The sequence below is a fragment of the Taudactylus pleione genome, unplaced genomic scaffold, assembly GCF_031769625.1.
Source record: "Taudactylus pleione unplaced genomic scaffold, aTauple2 ptg000393l, whole genome shotgun sequence".
Classification (NCBI taxonomy): domain Eukaryota; kingdom Metazoa; phylum Chordata; class Amphibia; order Anura; family Myobatrachidae; genus Taudactylus; species Taudactylus pleione.
Window position 1 is genome coordinate 5,101,452 of NW_028284794.1, and position 18,640 is coordinate 5,120,091.

General features: G+C 46.4%; 1 protein-coding gene across 1 annotated transcript; it reads left to right on the forward strand.

The window, feature by feature from the left end:
- Window positions 1-1,368: 1,368 nt before the first annotated feature.
- LOC148507419 (uncharacterized) lies at window positions 1,369-18,027 on the forward strand. Its single transcript, XM_088446028.1, has 6 exons — window positions 1,369-1,404; window positions 6,150-6,359; window positions 7,883-8,021; window positions 10,817-10,956; window positions 11,252-11,304; window positions 13,774-18,027. Exons 2-6 carry the CDS (start codon window positions 6,157-6,159, stop codon window positions 14,760-14,762), a joined length of 1,524 nt encoding a protein of 507 aa, XP_088302154.1. The 5' UTR covers window positions 1,369-1,404; window positions 6,150-6,156; the 3' UTR covers window positions 14,763-18,027.
- The last annotated feature ends 613 nt before the right edge of the window (window positions 18,028-18,640 follow it).

Sequence of the window (18,640 nt, forward strand, 5' to 3'; positions counted from 1 at the left end):
ATGGAGCGTCCTCCTGGACGCTCGTATAGCTGTGGGTCACCACCCACAGGCTATACGAGCGTGCTTTGTGATGGCCGCGATGGTCGAGACCATCGCGACCATCGAAATTGCGAGCCGGAGCCTGCGGTTGAGGTTTTCAACCGCAAGCTCCGGAGTGATTTTGGCTCTATCAGAGCCAAAATCACTCCCACTGACATCACTAGTGATGTCAGTGGGCCGGCTTCTGACGGGAGGCGTTCCCGTGGGAACGCCCCCGTCAGGGAGGCACGCCCCCGGCACGCCCACCAAAGGGGGCGTGCTGTCAATCAACATTGACAGCACGCCCCCTTTGATCGGACACAACGAGCGAAGGACTTTCCTTCGCTCGTCGCGTCTGGCGCATGCGCACGACGGAGCTCCCTCCGTCGTGCGCATGCTCAGTGCATAACATCGACCCACTTGCGAGCGGACAGCCGCTCGCGAGTGGGTCTGAATCAGGCCCTATGAACGATTTTTTACTGCATTATGGTGCATACACACGGTCAGATTTTTCTTCAGATCCGAACGATAACGATTTAAAAAATAATTCAATCGTTCACATCTGAAGGAAAATCTGACATTTCTGAACGATGAACGATGCACGTTCCCGATGGTACGATAACGATATCTGACATCTGATGTGTTTGCAGTCAGATTTGGACGATATCAGTCATTTTAATGCAGTCAAAAAATCGTTCATAGTTCAAATCGTTCAGATCGTTCATCTGACAAATCTGACCGTGTGTATGCTCCATTAAAATGACTGAAATCATTCAAATCTGACTGCAAACACATCAGATGTCAGATATCGTTATCTGACCATCGGGAACGTGCATCGTTCAGACATGTGAGATATGTCAGATTTTCCTTCAGATATGAACGATTTTTTATATCGTTATCGTTCAGATCTGAAGAAAAATCTGACCATGTGTATGCACCATAACACTGCTTAGTGAATAGAACCCTATGACCCTCTAAACTACAACTCCCAGAGTGTATTGCGGCTGGTAATAACTTCCTGCCATGTCTGCACCCAACAGGCATTAGTTGCACTGTAAATAGCCCTGCAGTATGGAGTTGCCGGTCACAGTCAGACTCTGGAGACTACTTGGGGGACTGGCAGAAGAGGGGGTGACACTATCAGGACTCACAGTAAGAAAATCAGAGACCCCAACATAAGCCCCCCTTCATACACCTGGTAAAGTCCTGTCTGTGCTGCTTGTTACAGAAAAACCTTATCTTAAAGCAGCTGTATATATATATATATATATATATATATATATATATATTTATATATATATATATAATTTGTGAATGTTATTCCTCATTAACAGGGGGTCTCACAAAGAAGAGCAGCTGACTTGTACCTATAGGCACAGGATAAAGGTATATGTCATGGATAGATATTTATATATATATGTTATAATTGTGTATGTTGACATTATATGTATTATGTACAGGTGAAGCACGCCCCAGAAACAGTGACTGATTGCACCCCATAAATTGCATTAAAGATGGTACCGGAAGGGTGGCGGATACAGAGAGGAGCGGCTCAGACGGGAAGAGACCGGCGTGGGTGGGGTGTGTCACGCAGACCGGTCAGCCGAGTATAAATACTGCGGCAAGGGTCAGAATGCAGTCCCCCCCAGCTTCTGAGGTGTGTCTGATGGCGGCTGGTGTGGCCAGCGAAGGCTTTGATGGTCTCTGTGGGGCAGCCCAGTTTCCGATGCGAATTTAGGCGAGAATATCACACCACAAGCACATTTTAAATGCGGATTGTGGTAAATAGGCCCCTCTACGCTGTGCCAGATGCCCTGGTGCCTTGGTAGTCCATGATATTATAAATCGGTACCTCGCTCTGATTACAGGGTCAATAATATTTTTGGAACCGAACAACAAATACTGAAATCCGTTGATGGTAAAGCACCAGGACCGTACATGTGAGGGTTGTGTTTAGGAGTTTTATAAAGACATAGAGGAGCTCGATGACCTTATTCCTTTCTACATTCTCTCCTGCACCATAGAAATACATCACTATGTCTGTCTACTGTCTCTTTGTGTGTGTGTCAGTGTCATATGTCTGTGTGTGTTTTACCCTGAGCTATAACACCAGCTGCGAGCTATGGGCCTGATTCAGATTTGGGAACAGAGGGCCTGATTCAGCAAGGAACGCACACTAGCAGACGCGCGCACCCAGCCGCTGCGAGAATATGCTAATTATGCATACGCGCGGAGACCGCAGCACAAGAAGAAAGATACCCAGCAAAACATAATGCCGCCTACCTATGCCGTGATTGACAGCGTAAACATCGAGAACATCGAGTGCCATCGAAGCTGACCCCGCCGCAGGGCTTGAGAGATTCCTGCACGCAGAGAAGAGCGCCGCTGAGATTATTTAAGTTTATTCTATAGCGGAAACCATCGATTGTAGATGGTCACATAATTCCTAACCATCGATGGCTCCATGTAGAATGGCCATCGATGGTATTTATCAATGGGGAGGGTACCGATGGCCTTCCCTACCACATATGCTTGACATTTTTAGTTTTACATCCAATTTAGATATCAGTTTTTGACACCCTCCCCCAAATCTAAATCTCTCTGTACACTCTGCACATCTTACATCTGCCCCACCTGCAGGTCAGCATGGTGTTACTAAGATGCACAGTTACTTGCTGTTTCTTAAAGCTGTACATATGCGATGTATTGGGACAGTTCGCTGATCCCCCCCCGACACCAGGGTCGGGGGATTGGTGAAAACTAACATGTTGGATTTCCCTGATTTGCTGATCACGATCAAAATGTGATTGAGATCAGCAAATCGGGGATTTGTAACATGGAAGAATTTAACAGATTCCCCGATGGATCTTCACAGATTCCCCGATGGATCGGCGATCATCGAAGGCCGCCGGTCGGCAGTTTCGGTGAAACAGCAAGCAGATGTATGGAGCCCATAACGCTATTCCCTAATCTGAATCGGGCCCCACGTGTTATGTGCAACGTGGCTTTAGAGTAGATATTCATAAAGAAAAAAAAAATCCAGGAAGAAAAAGCAAAGTAGCCCAGGGGTGTGTAGTCATATGGCGGGCATTGCAATCTATGCCTCACTTGGCAGAAGACTTATCAATCATTTATTCAAATGTATAATAATTGTATTTGTAAAAGTGGGATAGTAACAGCAACAATGGAACTTATTCAGACCCGCTCGCAAGCGGGTCGATGTTCAGGCCCTGCGCACGCGCAGCGGCCGCACTGCGCGTGCGCAAGCCCCGGAGCGAGAGAGAAATTCTCCGCTCCGGAGCTCACTACAAAAGGGGCGGCTGTTGATGGTGATCGACAGCTCGCCCCGTTTTGTAGGCATGGCGGGGGGGGTGGTTTCACAAATGGAGGCGTTCCTTAAGGAATGCCTGCCGTTTTGTGGGTGGCCGCACTAACATCAGCAGTGATATAAGTGGGGAGCTTCCTGCTCGATCAGAGCAGGAAGCTCCCTGGGGCTTGCGGTTGCCGAGACCCAACCTTAGGGTCTCGTCGCAAGCCCCGATGGTCGCGACCATCAACCTTGTCGGTCGCTAAAGCTGTGGGTGGTAACCCACAGCTTAGCTAGCGACCAGGAGGCCGCACTTGAAAAAACAAGCGGCCGCCCACATTCAGAGCGCCTCTGAATGAGGGCCAATGTGTGCTGCTTGATTAGTCAGTGACAAAATACGTGGGATGGATTTTCACAGAAATATGGCAACATGCAGAGAGTAATGTCTAGCTAGTTTTAGTGTTTAACCAGAGCTATTATGGCTTCCTAGGAAAAGATGTCAAGTGCAGCAAAGGCTACGACGTATCAAAAGATATTCTGTGGGTTACCTCCACTTACTAATGACAGGGCTGCCTTGCCTTGTGTATGCAGACACATGCGTGTTTATTTACTATGCACCCGTGTCGCGTTCATCCGTGTCTGGCCAGCTGTTACTTCACGCCGTGGAAGTGACGGGGCACCATTATAAAGGTCACTTGTATTTGTTGTCTCTGCAAGTTTAAATACATGTCCCGAGAGTGCCAAGTGCCAGCTTTTAACACGCAGCGTGGGCAGAGCTTTGTTTCAGTGAGTCATCAGCAGGCACAGGGTTCAAAATCCACCCGCTGATTAGTGTCACTAGTGTAAGAAGCAGTGTGTGCGAGACGCAGACCGTAAGTACATATACACTGTAAATGTGTGTGTGTGTAGGAGGGAAAAAAACATAATTATAATATTTGAATAGACTAACTTTATTCAGAGGTCTTACGGAGATGTTGTGCCATTAATGAAGGTCCGTGTAGAACTATATAGGTGACATGAGTACATCTGATGTGCCTTATAATCCTTATCTGATGTATGTGCATTACCTGTGAGAGAGTAGTTAATGTTTTAACATCTTCATGCTGTATTTGCACCTTCTTGTCATGTTATGTTTGTCACAAAGACCTGTAGAGACTTGATTGACTCAGGGCCTGATTCAGACCCGCTCGCCAGCGATATGCGCTCGCAAGCGGGTCGATGGTGGCCCAGTGCGCATGACGGAGCCGGCTCCGTCATGCGCATGCGCGAGACCCGGATAGCGACGGCCAAACCGTCGCTCCGGGTCTCGCTCCAAAGGGGGTGTGCTGTCGATGTTGAGTGACAGCACGGCCCCTTTGGTGGGCGGGCCGAGGGAGCGGCTGCCCACACGGAGGCGTTCCCATGTGAACGCCTTAGTTTGGGGGGCGGCCCCACTGACATCACGAGTGATGTCAGTGGGAGAGATTTCGGCTCTGTTAGAGCCGAAATCTCTCTGGGGCTTGCGGCAACAAGACCCTACCACAAGGGTCTCGTTGCAAGCCCGATAGTCGCGATGGTCTTGACCATCTTCCTGGCCGCTCGCTATAGCTGTGGGTGGTCACCCACAGCTATGCGAGCGGCCAGGAGGCCGTTCTACAAAAAAAAAAAAGACCGGCCCTGATTCAGAGCCTCAGTTTGGACTTTTGGTTTATTATTTGTGGTTAATATTTGTGTGTTTGTGTGTTTGTGTGTTTGTGTGTTTGTGTGTATCTATCCATATTTGATGGGTTGTGGAACTTGTGACAGGTGCAGGGCGCTAGAATGAACACCAAGTATGGACTGGGGGCCTGATTCAGAGCCGCTTGTAATTTGAGTGACAGAATGAGGAGTTTGTGGGTGGTAACGGGAAGGTGCTTGAAAACGGGGAGTGTCGCGATCCGAACGCAGGCGTGCCAAAAGGTCAAAACGGGCATTTTATGGGTGTGCATAATTAACAAAGCAGCGTCATCGACCACGTCACTTGGTTGTCTTTTAGCCTGAACTGCTCGCATGATTGCGGTAGGAAAATCCAACCACAAGAATAGCGAGCAGTTCATACGCCTTTCGATGTACTCGATTAATCTAATAAATAGCGGAGATGACGTATGACGCGAGCGGCCAAGGGGCGTCTTTACAAAATAGCGAGCGCATGTTTCGGACGCTCGCTCAGACATAGAGGCGTCAACATACCGCAAAGAGCGAGCGCTCAATTTAAATAGCCAGGCCCTTTTTCTGAACGAGCGAGCGCAAATAGCGTCCGGCTCTGAATGAGATCCTGGAAACGGTAAATATCCTGGAGATAGAGCCTAGTGGGGAGCTAACTCTTCAACCGTCCAAGTAGTATTCTTAAAGGTGCATACACACACACAACGATTTTTTGAACGATTATCGATAACCATATCGTTCAATCGTTGATAAAATCGTTCACTTTGTGAGTTAAAACGATGAACGATTATATCGTTCATGCGTGTTCAAGTTTGTAGTTCAGTCAGACTGACCAACTGAATGATTTTCATTAAGGGAATATGCAAAAATCGTTTGTAGTTCAAAAAAATCGTTCATTACAATTTAAAAAATCTGACAGAAAATCATTCATAAAATCGTTGGTAACAAAATCGTTGTGTGTGTGTGTGTGTATGTGTGTGTGTGTATGCAGCTTTAGCATTTTATGAAGATTTTAGCTTCTGAATTCCCCCCTCCCCCCGTCCTATAATTGCACTCAGACAACTCTGTGGATATGGGGCTAATTATATGTTCTGTAACTGATCAGGTGGATTCATTGTTCTTGTGCTTCTCTTCCTGACAGCACAGCTATGGCCTCTAGCAGGTTCCGCGTGGCGGTGATCGGGGCAGGAGCTGCTGGACTATGTAGTGCTAGACACATCCTGGCACGGCCTGTGGCCTTTGAGCCTCCCGTGGTGTTCGAGATGGCCGGGCAAGTGGGGGGCACCTGGGTGTACACGGACTTGTCGGAGAATGAAGCCCACTCCCACTCCACCATGTACAGAGATCTGAAGTAAGAGGAAGCCATCAGATAATGAACTGTATCGAAAACCTGACATTTTATTTCCAAAAAATTTTTTTTTGGGGGGGGGAGGGGGGGGGGTCGGAGGGGCTTAAACATCGTCTCAATGTGCTGAAGGGGATAATTACATCTCCAAGGGGGAGAGATGTATCAAACCTTGGTGAGAGATATAGTGGAGAAGCTGGCCAAAAGCAACCAATCAGCTTCTAACTGTCATTTATCTAGCCTATGAAATGACATTTAGTCGCTGATTGGTTGCTTTTTGAGCAACCTCTCAACTTTATCTCTCTCCAAGGGCTATAGCAACCAGTCAGATTCTCCTGCCAACTGATTACTTCCTCCCACTCCCGCCTCCTAAGATTTTGCCCGTCCTGCTCCCCTCCTCTGGAACTCTCTCCCTCTCCCCATCAGACTCTCCACCTCTCTACGAATCTTCAAACTAGCTCTCAAGACCCACTACTTCATCATAGCCTTCCAGCTCTCATCCTAACCCGCTTCTCCATGCTCCTTCCTCCCCGTCTACCCCAGAGGTTCCCAAAGGCGGTCTTCAAGGCTCCCCAAAAGTTCAGGTTTTAGAGATCTCCATGGTTGAGCACAGGTGACTTAATTAGTACCTCAGTCAATTTGATTTAACCACCTGTGCTCAGTCATCGATATCTCTAACGCCTGAAATGTTGGGGAGCCATGAGGACCACGTTTGGGAACCCTCTGGTCTACCCCATCTGTGTTGCACCTGTTTGTCTGCCTCTCCTTTTGGGGCAGATGTATTAAACTCTGGAAAATGATAAATTGGAGAGTGATAAACCAACCAATCAGCTCCTAACTCATTTTTTCAGACACAACCTGTAACATGGCAGTTAGGAGCTGAGTGGCTGGTAGTTTTTCGCTCTCCAATTTATCATTTTCTAGAGCTTAGTACATCTCCACCTTAGAATGTAAGCTCTCACGAGCAGGGCCCTCTTCCCTCACGTGCTTCTCCTTACTTATACTTTCATCTACTCCTTACTCCCCACAAAGGCACCTATCACTTGGTTGCTGACTCCCTGCTGCTTATTTTGAGTGTAATATCACTAATGTAGCAATGTGTATAAACCTTGTCCTTGTCCTGCATTGTATTGTACTGTAAGTCACTTGTTTCTTGTACACTTATTTGTTTGTGTAAGGCGCTGCGGAACACTTGTAGTGCCATATAAATAAAGGATAATAATAATAATACTTCACATTTATCTAGCACCTTCTAGATCTAGAAGATAATAGCTAGAATCTGATTGGTTGCTATGGGCAACATCTCCACTTCCAAAAACCCAGCTCCTTAGTAAATATAACCCCCAAGGCTTTATACATCTCCCCTCGAGAGAGGTAGTTATTCAAACCCTAAAATAGTTGTTCTCCCTGAATGCGAGGGTCTGGTTAGACACTGGTTTGAGGGCCATAGACTGTAGACTTCTTACAGTGTCAGTGCATTGATGACTTAGATGGGCAATTGCGTAATGCGGACCTGTCAACATTTGTAGGACGAACCTTCCTAAAGAGATCATGGAGTTCCCGGATTTTCCCTTCGACCCTTCCCTGCCGTCCTTCATCCATCACTCGGAAGTGTTGAAATACCTGGAGGAGTACGCGGACAATTTCTCTGTCCAGCCCCACATCAAGGTGAGACCATCGGGGATTGGGTCTGGGTGGTTCCAATAAAGATCTTCCACATCTGCAGCTCAGAACAGGATTTATGGACCATGTATATGATGGATGGAGGGGAGGAACATTAGGATGAATGAATCTCTACCATATGGTGAGGGAAGCCAGGACCAGTGAATGGCTCTTTGGTGGACCAAATAGGACCTCCTACAGTCAGGTGCAGGAGGAATCTCCAGGGTTCAGAACTATCCATGTGGTTAAGAGGCAAATGTTCATATATGTTTGTACCAACATTTTCCTCATAAGAGCTGGAATTACCTCTCCATACGTGTATACTGTCAGGTAGACACCAAATCACTCTCCCCCCCCCCCCTTTCCCCCAGACTTGTGTTGCCCAAAGGCCAGATCTCCGCTACTGACTCTGACCAGTTAAACAGGGGAGGGAACCAACAGGGTCAGACTGGCCCACAGGAGGACAACTAAATCCCCTGGTGGGTCCCACCTTCTCCTCTCATGTCAGCTGCCATGAATTATTATACATTGTTACTCTATTAGGGGGTCAGTTACCTGGTGGAGCAGGAACATGGGGGATTGGTTTGTTTCTATAGATCCTACACCGAGATGTACCCTCCTTCCAATCAAACTTAGCATGAAAATAACAAAATATAGCATACTTACAGACTAAGAATGTAGTTATAAAAGTATATAAAACAATTAACTAACACTAAAGAAATCCAAGTGGTAATCAGATAACTGAACCTTTTTTTGTACAGTGCCATGTATTTGACCTTTTGCTATACTTAATGAGTTTCTCATTAGGTTTGGACACTGTCTGGTGTGTACGGGGGGTCCCCTTCCATATGTACAGTAATTAATGTGGTATATATAGACAGGATCACTATCATGTGCTTTATTATCATACATATATATAACATTATACTGCATTCCCGGGACTATGGTGTATACACTACAGCGCATAATCTGGTAGAGTATGCTGCATGAACTATCAGTATTTACTATATATATATATATATATATATATATATATATATATAGGGCCTAGACCGTGCACTGTAGTATACATGTGGTCTGCAGATTATGGGCCTGATTCAGTAATGGTTGGCAACGCAGCAGCTCTCACAGTAGCGATTGCGGGAATATGCAAATTCTAATCCCAGCCTCCCCCTGTGTGCTCCACCCCCTGCGATGGAGTGTATGACGGGGGAGACGCCCACTTTCAGGCTCCGTGGTCTCTGCGTTTGCGATGGAGATTGTAAACACTCCAACATCGGCCTCGCCATCGATACTTACGGTAGCCCAGAGTCTACTCTATCTACTATGTTTTAAAACCAAATAAACATGGCCTCTGAAGCAGCAGATTTACGTTTGGGAAAACAGCAGCGTTCCCAGACACACACGTGACGCTCCCGTAACACGCACGTGAGACTCCCATAACACGCACGTGAGACTCCCATAACACACTTATGACACTCCCATAACACACAAGTGACACTCCCAGACACACATATGACACTCCCATAACACACACGTGACACTCCCAGACACACATATGACACTCCCATAACACACACGTGACACTCCCATAACACACACGTGACGCTCCCGTAACACGCACGTGAGACTCCCGTAACACGCACGTGAGACTCCCATAACACACATATGACACTCCCATAACACACACGTGACACTCCCAGACACACATATGACACTCCCATAACACACACGTGACACTCCCAGACACACATATGACACTCCCATAACACACATGTGACACTCCCAGACACACATATGACACTCCCGTAACACGCACGTGACACTCAGGACACTCCCGTAACACGCACGTGAGACTCCCATAACACTCAGGTGACACTCCCGTAACACGCACGTGAGACTCCCGTAACACGCACGTGACACTCCCTTAACACGCACGTGACACTCCCATAACACGCACGTAACGCTCAGGTGACACTCCCGTAACACGCACGTGACACTCCCATAACACGCACGTGAGACTCCCGTAACACGCACGTGAGACTCCCATAACACACGTGACACTCCCATAACACACATGTGACACTCCCAGACACACATATGACACTCCCATAACACGCACGTAACACTCAGGTGACACTCCCGTAACATGCACGTGAGACTCCCGTAACACGCACGTGACACTACCGTGACACTCCCGTAACACGCACGTGAGACTCCCGTAACACGCACGTAACACTCAGGTGACACTCCCGTAACACGCACGTAACACTCAGGTGACACTCCCGTAACACGCACGTAACACTCAGGTGACACTCCCGTAACACGCACGTAACACTCAGGTGACACTCCCGTAACACGCACGTGAGACTCCCGTAACACGCACGTGACACGGCCCCTTTTTGCGATCACTTTAGGTCACCTCCCAGTTTCCACCCTGATATACCCAGTGATTGCAAACCCCTTCTCCACCCCCCTGCTACCTCCCCCAAACGCTTGACCACCTGTCTTTGCGAGTGATTCCTGCAAAAATATAGGCATGGCGTCCCTCTCTGAATCAGGCCCAGTAACTCTACGCTATAATATACATCGCACTGCAATTTCCAATAAGTCTAATTCTTGTATATCAGCACATTATTGGCCTCGCTAAAATAGTTTGCGTCCCGCACGGAAGTTTTTTTTTTTCCTTGTAACCTTTCCATTACATTTATCACCCTCTATTCCATTTATTGCCTGGGTTCCATCGTCTGGTTTGCAGAAGTCCAGACATATCTAAGTCCTTGTCACTGCGTGTCTTGCAGTTTAACAGCCGCGTGGTGTCGGTCTCTCCTGTACTGGAGGACGGGGACTGGCGGAAGGTCTCCTGGGATGTGACGGCCCACCATCGGGATGAGGATAAACCAGTGGCGCAGAGGTTCGATGCTGTTATGGTGTGTGTGGGGTAAGTGGTTATCTACTCATCCCGGTCCAACCTTCTCCTGATGATCCCCTCCCACCCCCAGCAAACTGTTTCTTCTCCTTGTGGGCACCTGTTAGGTCTATCGTTCTTACCATGCTCTTCCCAGATTCCTCCTAGTTCCCAGATGTCTTCTTTGTCCCTTTTGCGTTCAATGTCCTTTGTCTACCCCAACTAGATTTTTCTACACGCTGACCCCGTTCTCACTCTTTCACCTCGCCCCCTTTTTTTTGGTTGGGTGATGTGCTTGATGTCTAATTTTGTGTTCCTGGCTCCACAGACACTACTCCCACACTTTCACCCCCGACATTGCTGGCATTGAGAAGTTTCAAGGTGAGAAATGGGTTCGGGTTTGTCCCGATGGCCAAGCCTTGAACTCCTATATGTAGAGACACTAACCTGGTATCTGGTCTGAAACTATATGGCTCATACTTTAACTTCTTATTGGCTCTCCTCGTTACTGGCCTGCACTTCCTGCACTTCCGACCAATGATGGGTCCCCTTGACCAACAGCTCAGACGCTGTTTAGGGGAGACCCCCCCAATTGTCATTGTGCTATTGTTCTTGGTCCCTAAAACAGGGGGCAGTCAATGGAAAATGACCTCTCTCGCAATCCGAGAACCCCAAAACAGAATATGGGACCACAATTGAGGTCCACACCCACATGTTGCAGCCGTCCTGCACCTGCACAAGATACAACTAAACTGTGAATGTTAATTGCATTTATGTCTAATTGTGTCACGATTATGCAAATCGCCCTTATTGTAGTCTGTCCGTCCTGTTATGCAAAAGCAAAAAAACCAAACTCAAACATATGTCCACTCACTCTCGCAATGTAATTGCTTGTCTAATACATTCTAGACTAAGGGGCCCATTTATCTATAATCACATACTCAATGCAATCTCTTCACTCCTGGGCCGGGACCTACTGCGCATACACGGTCATTTTTGCGATGCGTGGCCCATAGGCTACAGCAGCACAACGCCATCTTTAGATTTCCGAGCTTGGTAAACCCAAGAGCTTCGCATCTCCCATAGAAACCTGTGGAGGTCGCAGCTTCTGTCAGGAATGGAGCACATTTAGGAGATATTTATTATTTATTATTTGTGGATATCCCCGAAAACGGGGTGTTTTCTGCAAATATGCCGCAAATATTTCATGGTAAATGAGCCCCAAAGTGCTCATTTGGTCCTAAAGCCACCGTTTCCCCATCAATATTATATGGATGTCAGGATGGTTTCAATAATTCTTATTAAACTTAATATATTTTATAAACGGTTGACATTACTTCATATATCTTTATCGTACGAGAGATGGTAGTGTGCAGACCCACATTTACACCTGACGAATGGTAACAAGCCTCAGATAGGGAATATATAAATAAATAAATACTTAACATTATATATTATACAACTTATTATATATGTACATATAAATATATATATATATATATATATATATATATATATATATATATATATATGAGATAGAGAAACTATGGGCCTGATTCAGACCCGGACGCTATTTGCGGACGCTCATTCTCAAAAAGGGGCCGGATATTTAAATTGAGCGCTTGCTATTTGCGGTGTGTTGACGCCTCTATGTCTGAGCGAGCGTCCGAAACATGCGCTCGCTATTTTGTAAAGACGCCCCTTGGCCGTTCGCATCACACGTCATCTCCGTCATTTATTAGATTAATCGGGAACATCGAAAGGCATCTGAACTGCTCGCAGTGCTTGTGGTAGGATTTACTTCCCGCTATCACTGCGAGCAGGTCAGGCTAAAAGACAACCAAGTGACGTGGTCGATGACTCTCCTTTACTAATTATGCACGCCCATTAAACGCCGTTTTGAGTGTTAGGCACGCCGGCGTTCAGATCTCCACTCCCCCGTTTTCAAGCACCTTCCCCTGTTACCACCCACAAACGTTTCATTCTGTCACTCAAATTAGCAGCCCCTCGCTGTTGTACGAGCGTACGATTTCCGACCGCAATGACTGGCTGGCGCAAGCGCATTACGACCCATACGCATGCGCAGTTGTGCGAACATCGCTCGGAGCGAACGAGCGGCCGCTTACGAGTGGCTCTGAATCAGGCCCTATGTCCGCAACTTAATGGATGAGATACAATTAGTTTACCGGGTGCTCTCCAATTTAATAGCCCAAAAATAATAAATAATAATAATTATAAGGAATAATAATGAAAATAATGTATACAGGAGAATGGCAGCACTCCGGATAATAGATAAAACTCACAGCTGCGTTAAGTACATAAACGTTTCAGGGCTTAATGCGCCCTCGTCAGGAACACAGTATAGCTGATCCTGACAAAGGCACATTAAAGCGCTGAAAAGTACTTAACACTCTATAACATACTAGCTGATGTACCCAGTTTCACCCGGGTAGCGCGTTCCTAGTGCGTTGATTTGTTACAGTTAATGAAAATGTCTACCTCCGTTCTTGTAATGCTCCGTAAGCGATGGATTAATTATGTACCTTAGATCAGTTAAGAGATCATGGGGGGACATGTATCAAACCGTGGAACGAGAAATAGTGGAGAGGGATAAAGGCCCAACCAATCAGCTTCTGACTGTCACGTTACAGGCTGTGTTTGAAAAATGACAGAAGCTGATTTGCCACTTTATCTCCAGGAGCTAATGTTCATAGATAAAGTCAAACATCAATACATGTATTTTTAAAGTATTATGTGTGTGAACCGAAGAGCTGAGCACGTTGTGGTTGGAATTATTTAGGTGGGGACACTCGCAGCTCATGTCATTTAGTTTTGCTATTTTTTTTCCAGGACAAGTTTTGCACAGCAAATCCTACCGGTACCCAGAGGTCTTCAGGTCACGTTCTGTGGTCCTACTGGGCTCAGGACCTTCTGGTGTGGACATTGCCATGGAGCTATCGCCACACGCCAAACATGTCACTTTGAGCCACCGAGGTCCTCCATTTCAGTGGACCCTGCCACAAAATGTCTCACTGGCACCTCCAGTGGTCAGTGCTTCTCCTGACACTCTGATTTGTGAGGACGGAACTGAGGTTATGGCAGATACTTTGATTTTCTGCACGGGTTACAAATACAACTATCCATTCTTGTTGCCTTCAGAGGAGCAAACGGTCAACCAGGAGAAAGAAGGAAGCTGGGAGATGACGAGGACAGAGCATTTCCTCAACTGTGAGAGCGAGGAGGAAGGTTGTGGAGCAATACTGGATTCTGATGAAGGGTTAGAGAGCAATGGAGAACGATTACTGTCTAATGAGAACATGTCCGTCGAAAGAGGTGTCTCTAACCTTAGGATGTTGGAGGATGGAGATGTAGTAGGACCTGATGTAGGACAAGGTCACCTCCCGCTGCTCTACAAACACCTCCTCCACGCCCGCTACCCCACCATGTGCTTCATTGGGGCCTGCAAAATCGTAGTGCCGTTCCCTCTCTTTCACTGCCAGGCTCAGTTTTTTCTGTCAGTATTGGAAGGGAAATGTCAGATACCCCCTCCAGAGCAAATGTTGTCAGAAGCTCTTGAAGAGCTGAGAAACCACCAAAGTGCCGGTTTACCAGTCAAGTACCTTCACCTTCTGTCACTGAACCAGTGGCTCTACAACCAGTGGCTTGCAGATACAGCGGGGTTTGAACCACTGGCCCCTGTGCTAGAGAAGCTGTATGTGGCCACGAGGGACTTTAGGAGCCAAGACCCTCTCTTATACCGCAGTTTCAACGTTACCATCTTAAACAGAGGAGAGTTTGCGGTCCAGAAGAATCTAACGAGAGACACTGATGTGTCTTAGGGGGTTGGGGTTCTCAAAGGTTTTCAAACATTATCTACAATGTCCTCATTACCATAGATGAGGCTAGAAGACGCCTTTATGCTCAATGTAGTAGTCTAACTAGTGACATTTTATTAGTTAGTGTTCGTATTAAGGAGGGGAGTATTCTGAGGGGGTCCCTATAGTCCGAGAGTAGTTGTTAATGATAATGTGTACTAACTGTGACCCCAAACCAATACCGAAATGTAAAATGTTTCGAAAGTAGTCAAAAAAAATCACAGGAGAAAAGTTTACCCTCCCCCAAGAAGCGGTACTTGTACCACATTTCTGGTGACATTACTGTTGGTAATAAAAGACTTGCAAAAGAGAAGACGCACCTGGGGCTGGGCTGTGTCTTCACTCTTGCAATGATTGCTCTTCTAAGTAGACCCAAGGACCGGTTAAGATTGTGCCAACTATGTTTTGTAAGAAAAATCATCTCCAAACTCCAAGGTTGAGTGTAATTTTAATGTCACCAGAATACTGAGAAGGAAAGCGATGTAGGAGTTACCGTTTCAGCAGACAAATGAGGAAGGCAACGAGGCAGGCCAGCCCGATGGTCGCTTTCTTGCTGCTACATAAGTCATCTGTGTGACCCTACCTGGGATACTGTTCTGGACTCTGTGAGCGTCCCTGGGCTCTCATGGACGTTCTCAGATGCAGAGCCGCCACCACAGAGGTCATGTTTAGTCAGAGCTCAGATGGAGACACTGCGCCTGCCAAGGGCGGGTGCACTTGTTGATGGTGTACGTAATGGTGGATTGTTCAGAACCACTGGTGATGTTACACCGCACACGGGCATTGAACGTGGACGTCTCAGGGCTTGCATATTCCGGCGCACGCTAGTGCACAAGGAGAAGGCTGAAACTAGCATTTGCATATTATCAACGCCGAGGTTTCACAAAAAGGCTGCGGTTTCCTTAAGGTGTACCTCTGAATTAGGCCTATATCTCCAGAAAGACATAAATATATCAGAGAGATTATAGTAATAAAAGCAATTAATACACTGACTAACAAAAACCGCCAGGGGAGAGAGAAGGAATGAAACCTGTGTAGCGTGGAGCGGAGAAGGGAGTGAGGGACATGAATGAAGCTTTCACGCCTACCAAGTGGTCTAACCAGGTAGAGGAGGGGAGCATTCAGTGGAGGAAAAGATGTATTAGAGTAAGAGGACATGCATTAATACCGTGGTTACTAGGTTTAGAGGAACTATGAGGAAAATGCCCTCACTGAAAGGGAAGGGGAATAGTTTCGGTGGTACTACTTATGGTGCGTTTAAAGATGCAACTACAGACGCTGTGAGTGGGCGTCTGGCTACCCATGCCACCCAGGAACGTCTACTGAAAATACCACTCTCTGCATCCAAAATCATTCTGCGGCTTTCGTCGGTAACCATCGGGGATGTATGCGCACATTGAAGAAGAAAAAAACGCTCACTTGTGCCTGATATCGACACTGCGCCCACCTCCGAATCAGGCCCTAAGTGTCATATTGCTGATTATTACAAGCCCACCAGAGATGTATAAGATGATCAGACACATGGGCATAGCTATAGTGGGTGCAGGGAATGCCATTGCTATGGGACTCGGGGGCACACCTCTCTGGGGCCTGACTCAACTGCACCCAGGTCATAAAGATGTCTACCAGGTTCTTGGAATTGCCCGCTAAGCACTGAGTGGCATAGTGTGAACTGGGGGCACACTGTGGCCTGAGCACCGGAGGCAGTATAATGTGGCATCTTATTGACTTTGGGGCACTACAATGTGACATAATGTGAACTGGGGGCACTGTGGCCTGTGTACTGGAGGCAGTATAATGTAGCATGTTGCTGACTTGGGGCACTACAATGTGACATAATATGAACTGGGGCACTGTGTGGTATAATGTGAAGTTGGGCACTACTATGGGGCATAATAGGAATTGGGGGCACTGTGGCATGAGTACTGGAGGCAGTATAATGTGGCATATTGTTGACTTGGGGCACTACAATGTGACATAATGTGAACTGGGGGCACTGTGTGGCCTGAGTACTGGAGGCAGTATAATGTGGCATATTCTTGACTTGTGGGAACTACAATGTGACATAATGTGAACTTGGGGCACTGTGGCCTGTGTACTGGAGGCAGTATAATGTAGCATGTTGCTGACTTGGGGCACTACAATGTGACATAATGTGAACTGGGGGCACTGTGTGGCCTGAGTACTGGAAGACAGTATAATGTGGCATATTGTTGACTTGGGGCACTACAATGTGACATAATAGGAATTGGGGGCACTGTGGCATGAGTACTGGAGGCAGTATAATGTGGCATATTGTTGACTTGGGGCACTACAATGTGACATAATGTGAACTGGGGGCACTGTGTGGCCTGAGTACTGGAGGCAGTATAATGTGGCATATTCTTGACTTGTGGGAACTACAATGTGACATAATGTGAACTTGGGGCACTGTGGCCTGTGTACTGGAGGCAGTATAATGTAGCATGTTGCTGACTTGGGGCACTACAATGTGACATAATGTAAACTGGGGGCACTGTGTGGCCTGAGTACTGGAAGACAGTATAATGTGGCATATTGTTGACTTGGGGCACTACAATGTGACATAATAGGAATTGGGGGCACTGTGGCATGAGTACTGCAGGCAGTATAATGTGGCATATTGTTGACTTGGGGCACTACAATGTGACATAATGTGAACTGGGGGCACTGTGTGGCCTGAGTAGTGGAGGCAGTATAATGTGGCATATTCTTGACTTGTGGGAACTACAATGTGACATAATGTGAACTGGGGGCACTGTGGCCTGTGTACTGGAGGCAGTATAATGTGGCATATTGTTGACTTGGGGCACTACAATGTGACATAATATGAACTGGGGGCACTGTGTGGTATAATGTGAAGTTGGGCACTACTATGGGGCATAAAGTTAGCTAGGGCACCCCTGTAGTTCATAAAATGAACTAGGGCACTACTATGTGCATATAAAATAAAACCTGTTGTGGAAAGAAGTATCTCTCTAGAAGGTGGAAGCAGCCCCATCAAAATGGGGCCCTCAAAGTTCTGTCTACGCCCCATATCAGACGTATTACTTGGGTATCTTGGGGTCATTTGTGTCTGTGAAATGGGGGTGATATAAGCCAGGTGGATCATTGCCTGACCATCCTCTGATAAATTGTTTCCTAGTGTTTTTTTTTTTCTTTTAGCATTTGTTTATATTTTTTGTGCCACTTATTTCCTGACCAGTAGCTATTTGCCACATTTTAGTTTAATAAATAAATAAAATATGGAAATCAATTCTTGTTTATTTATTGATTTAAAAATAAATCGAATCGGAATGTCACAGCAAATTACACAACCTTCTCTTAAAAAAAAAAAATAATTTCCTCCAAAATGAAACTGAAATACCACATTCTCCGAAACATTTCATCCGGCTGTCAAAAAAATAACAATCTTCACCCAACAGGATCAATTACAAAGGTAACGGGAATCAGCTTGTCTTGTTGTAGCCGTTATGAAGTACAACAGTGACTCCTACTGGACAGAAGAGGAATTACTATACTCAATGTATCTTGTATATCCTTTATAGGAAAGGTGCACTTTCTTGTTTTGTAGAAAGAGACAAAGTTTTATTGCAACACTTTGTTGGTGTAATAATTACTCTCACACAGCACAGACCTCATAGCAGATGATCACTCTACGAAGTACGATACATGTACCTATTTCCAGCGCGCATTTTGCATTTGCGATTTGATCACAAATTCCGTCTCACTCAATTTCTCTCGAAATTTGTAATTTAACTTTAAATTGGGAAGGCCTGGTTCTCCTTATAGCTCTAGTTTATTTTGGGTAGCTTCTGGTTCAG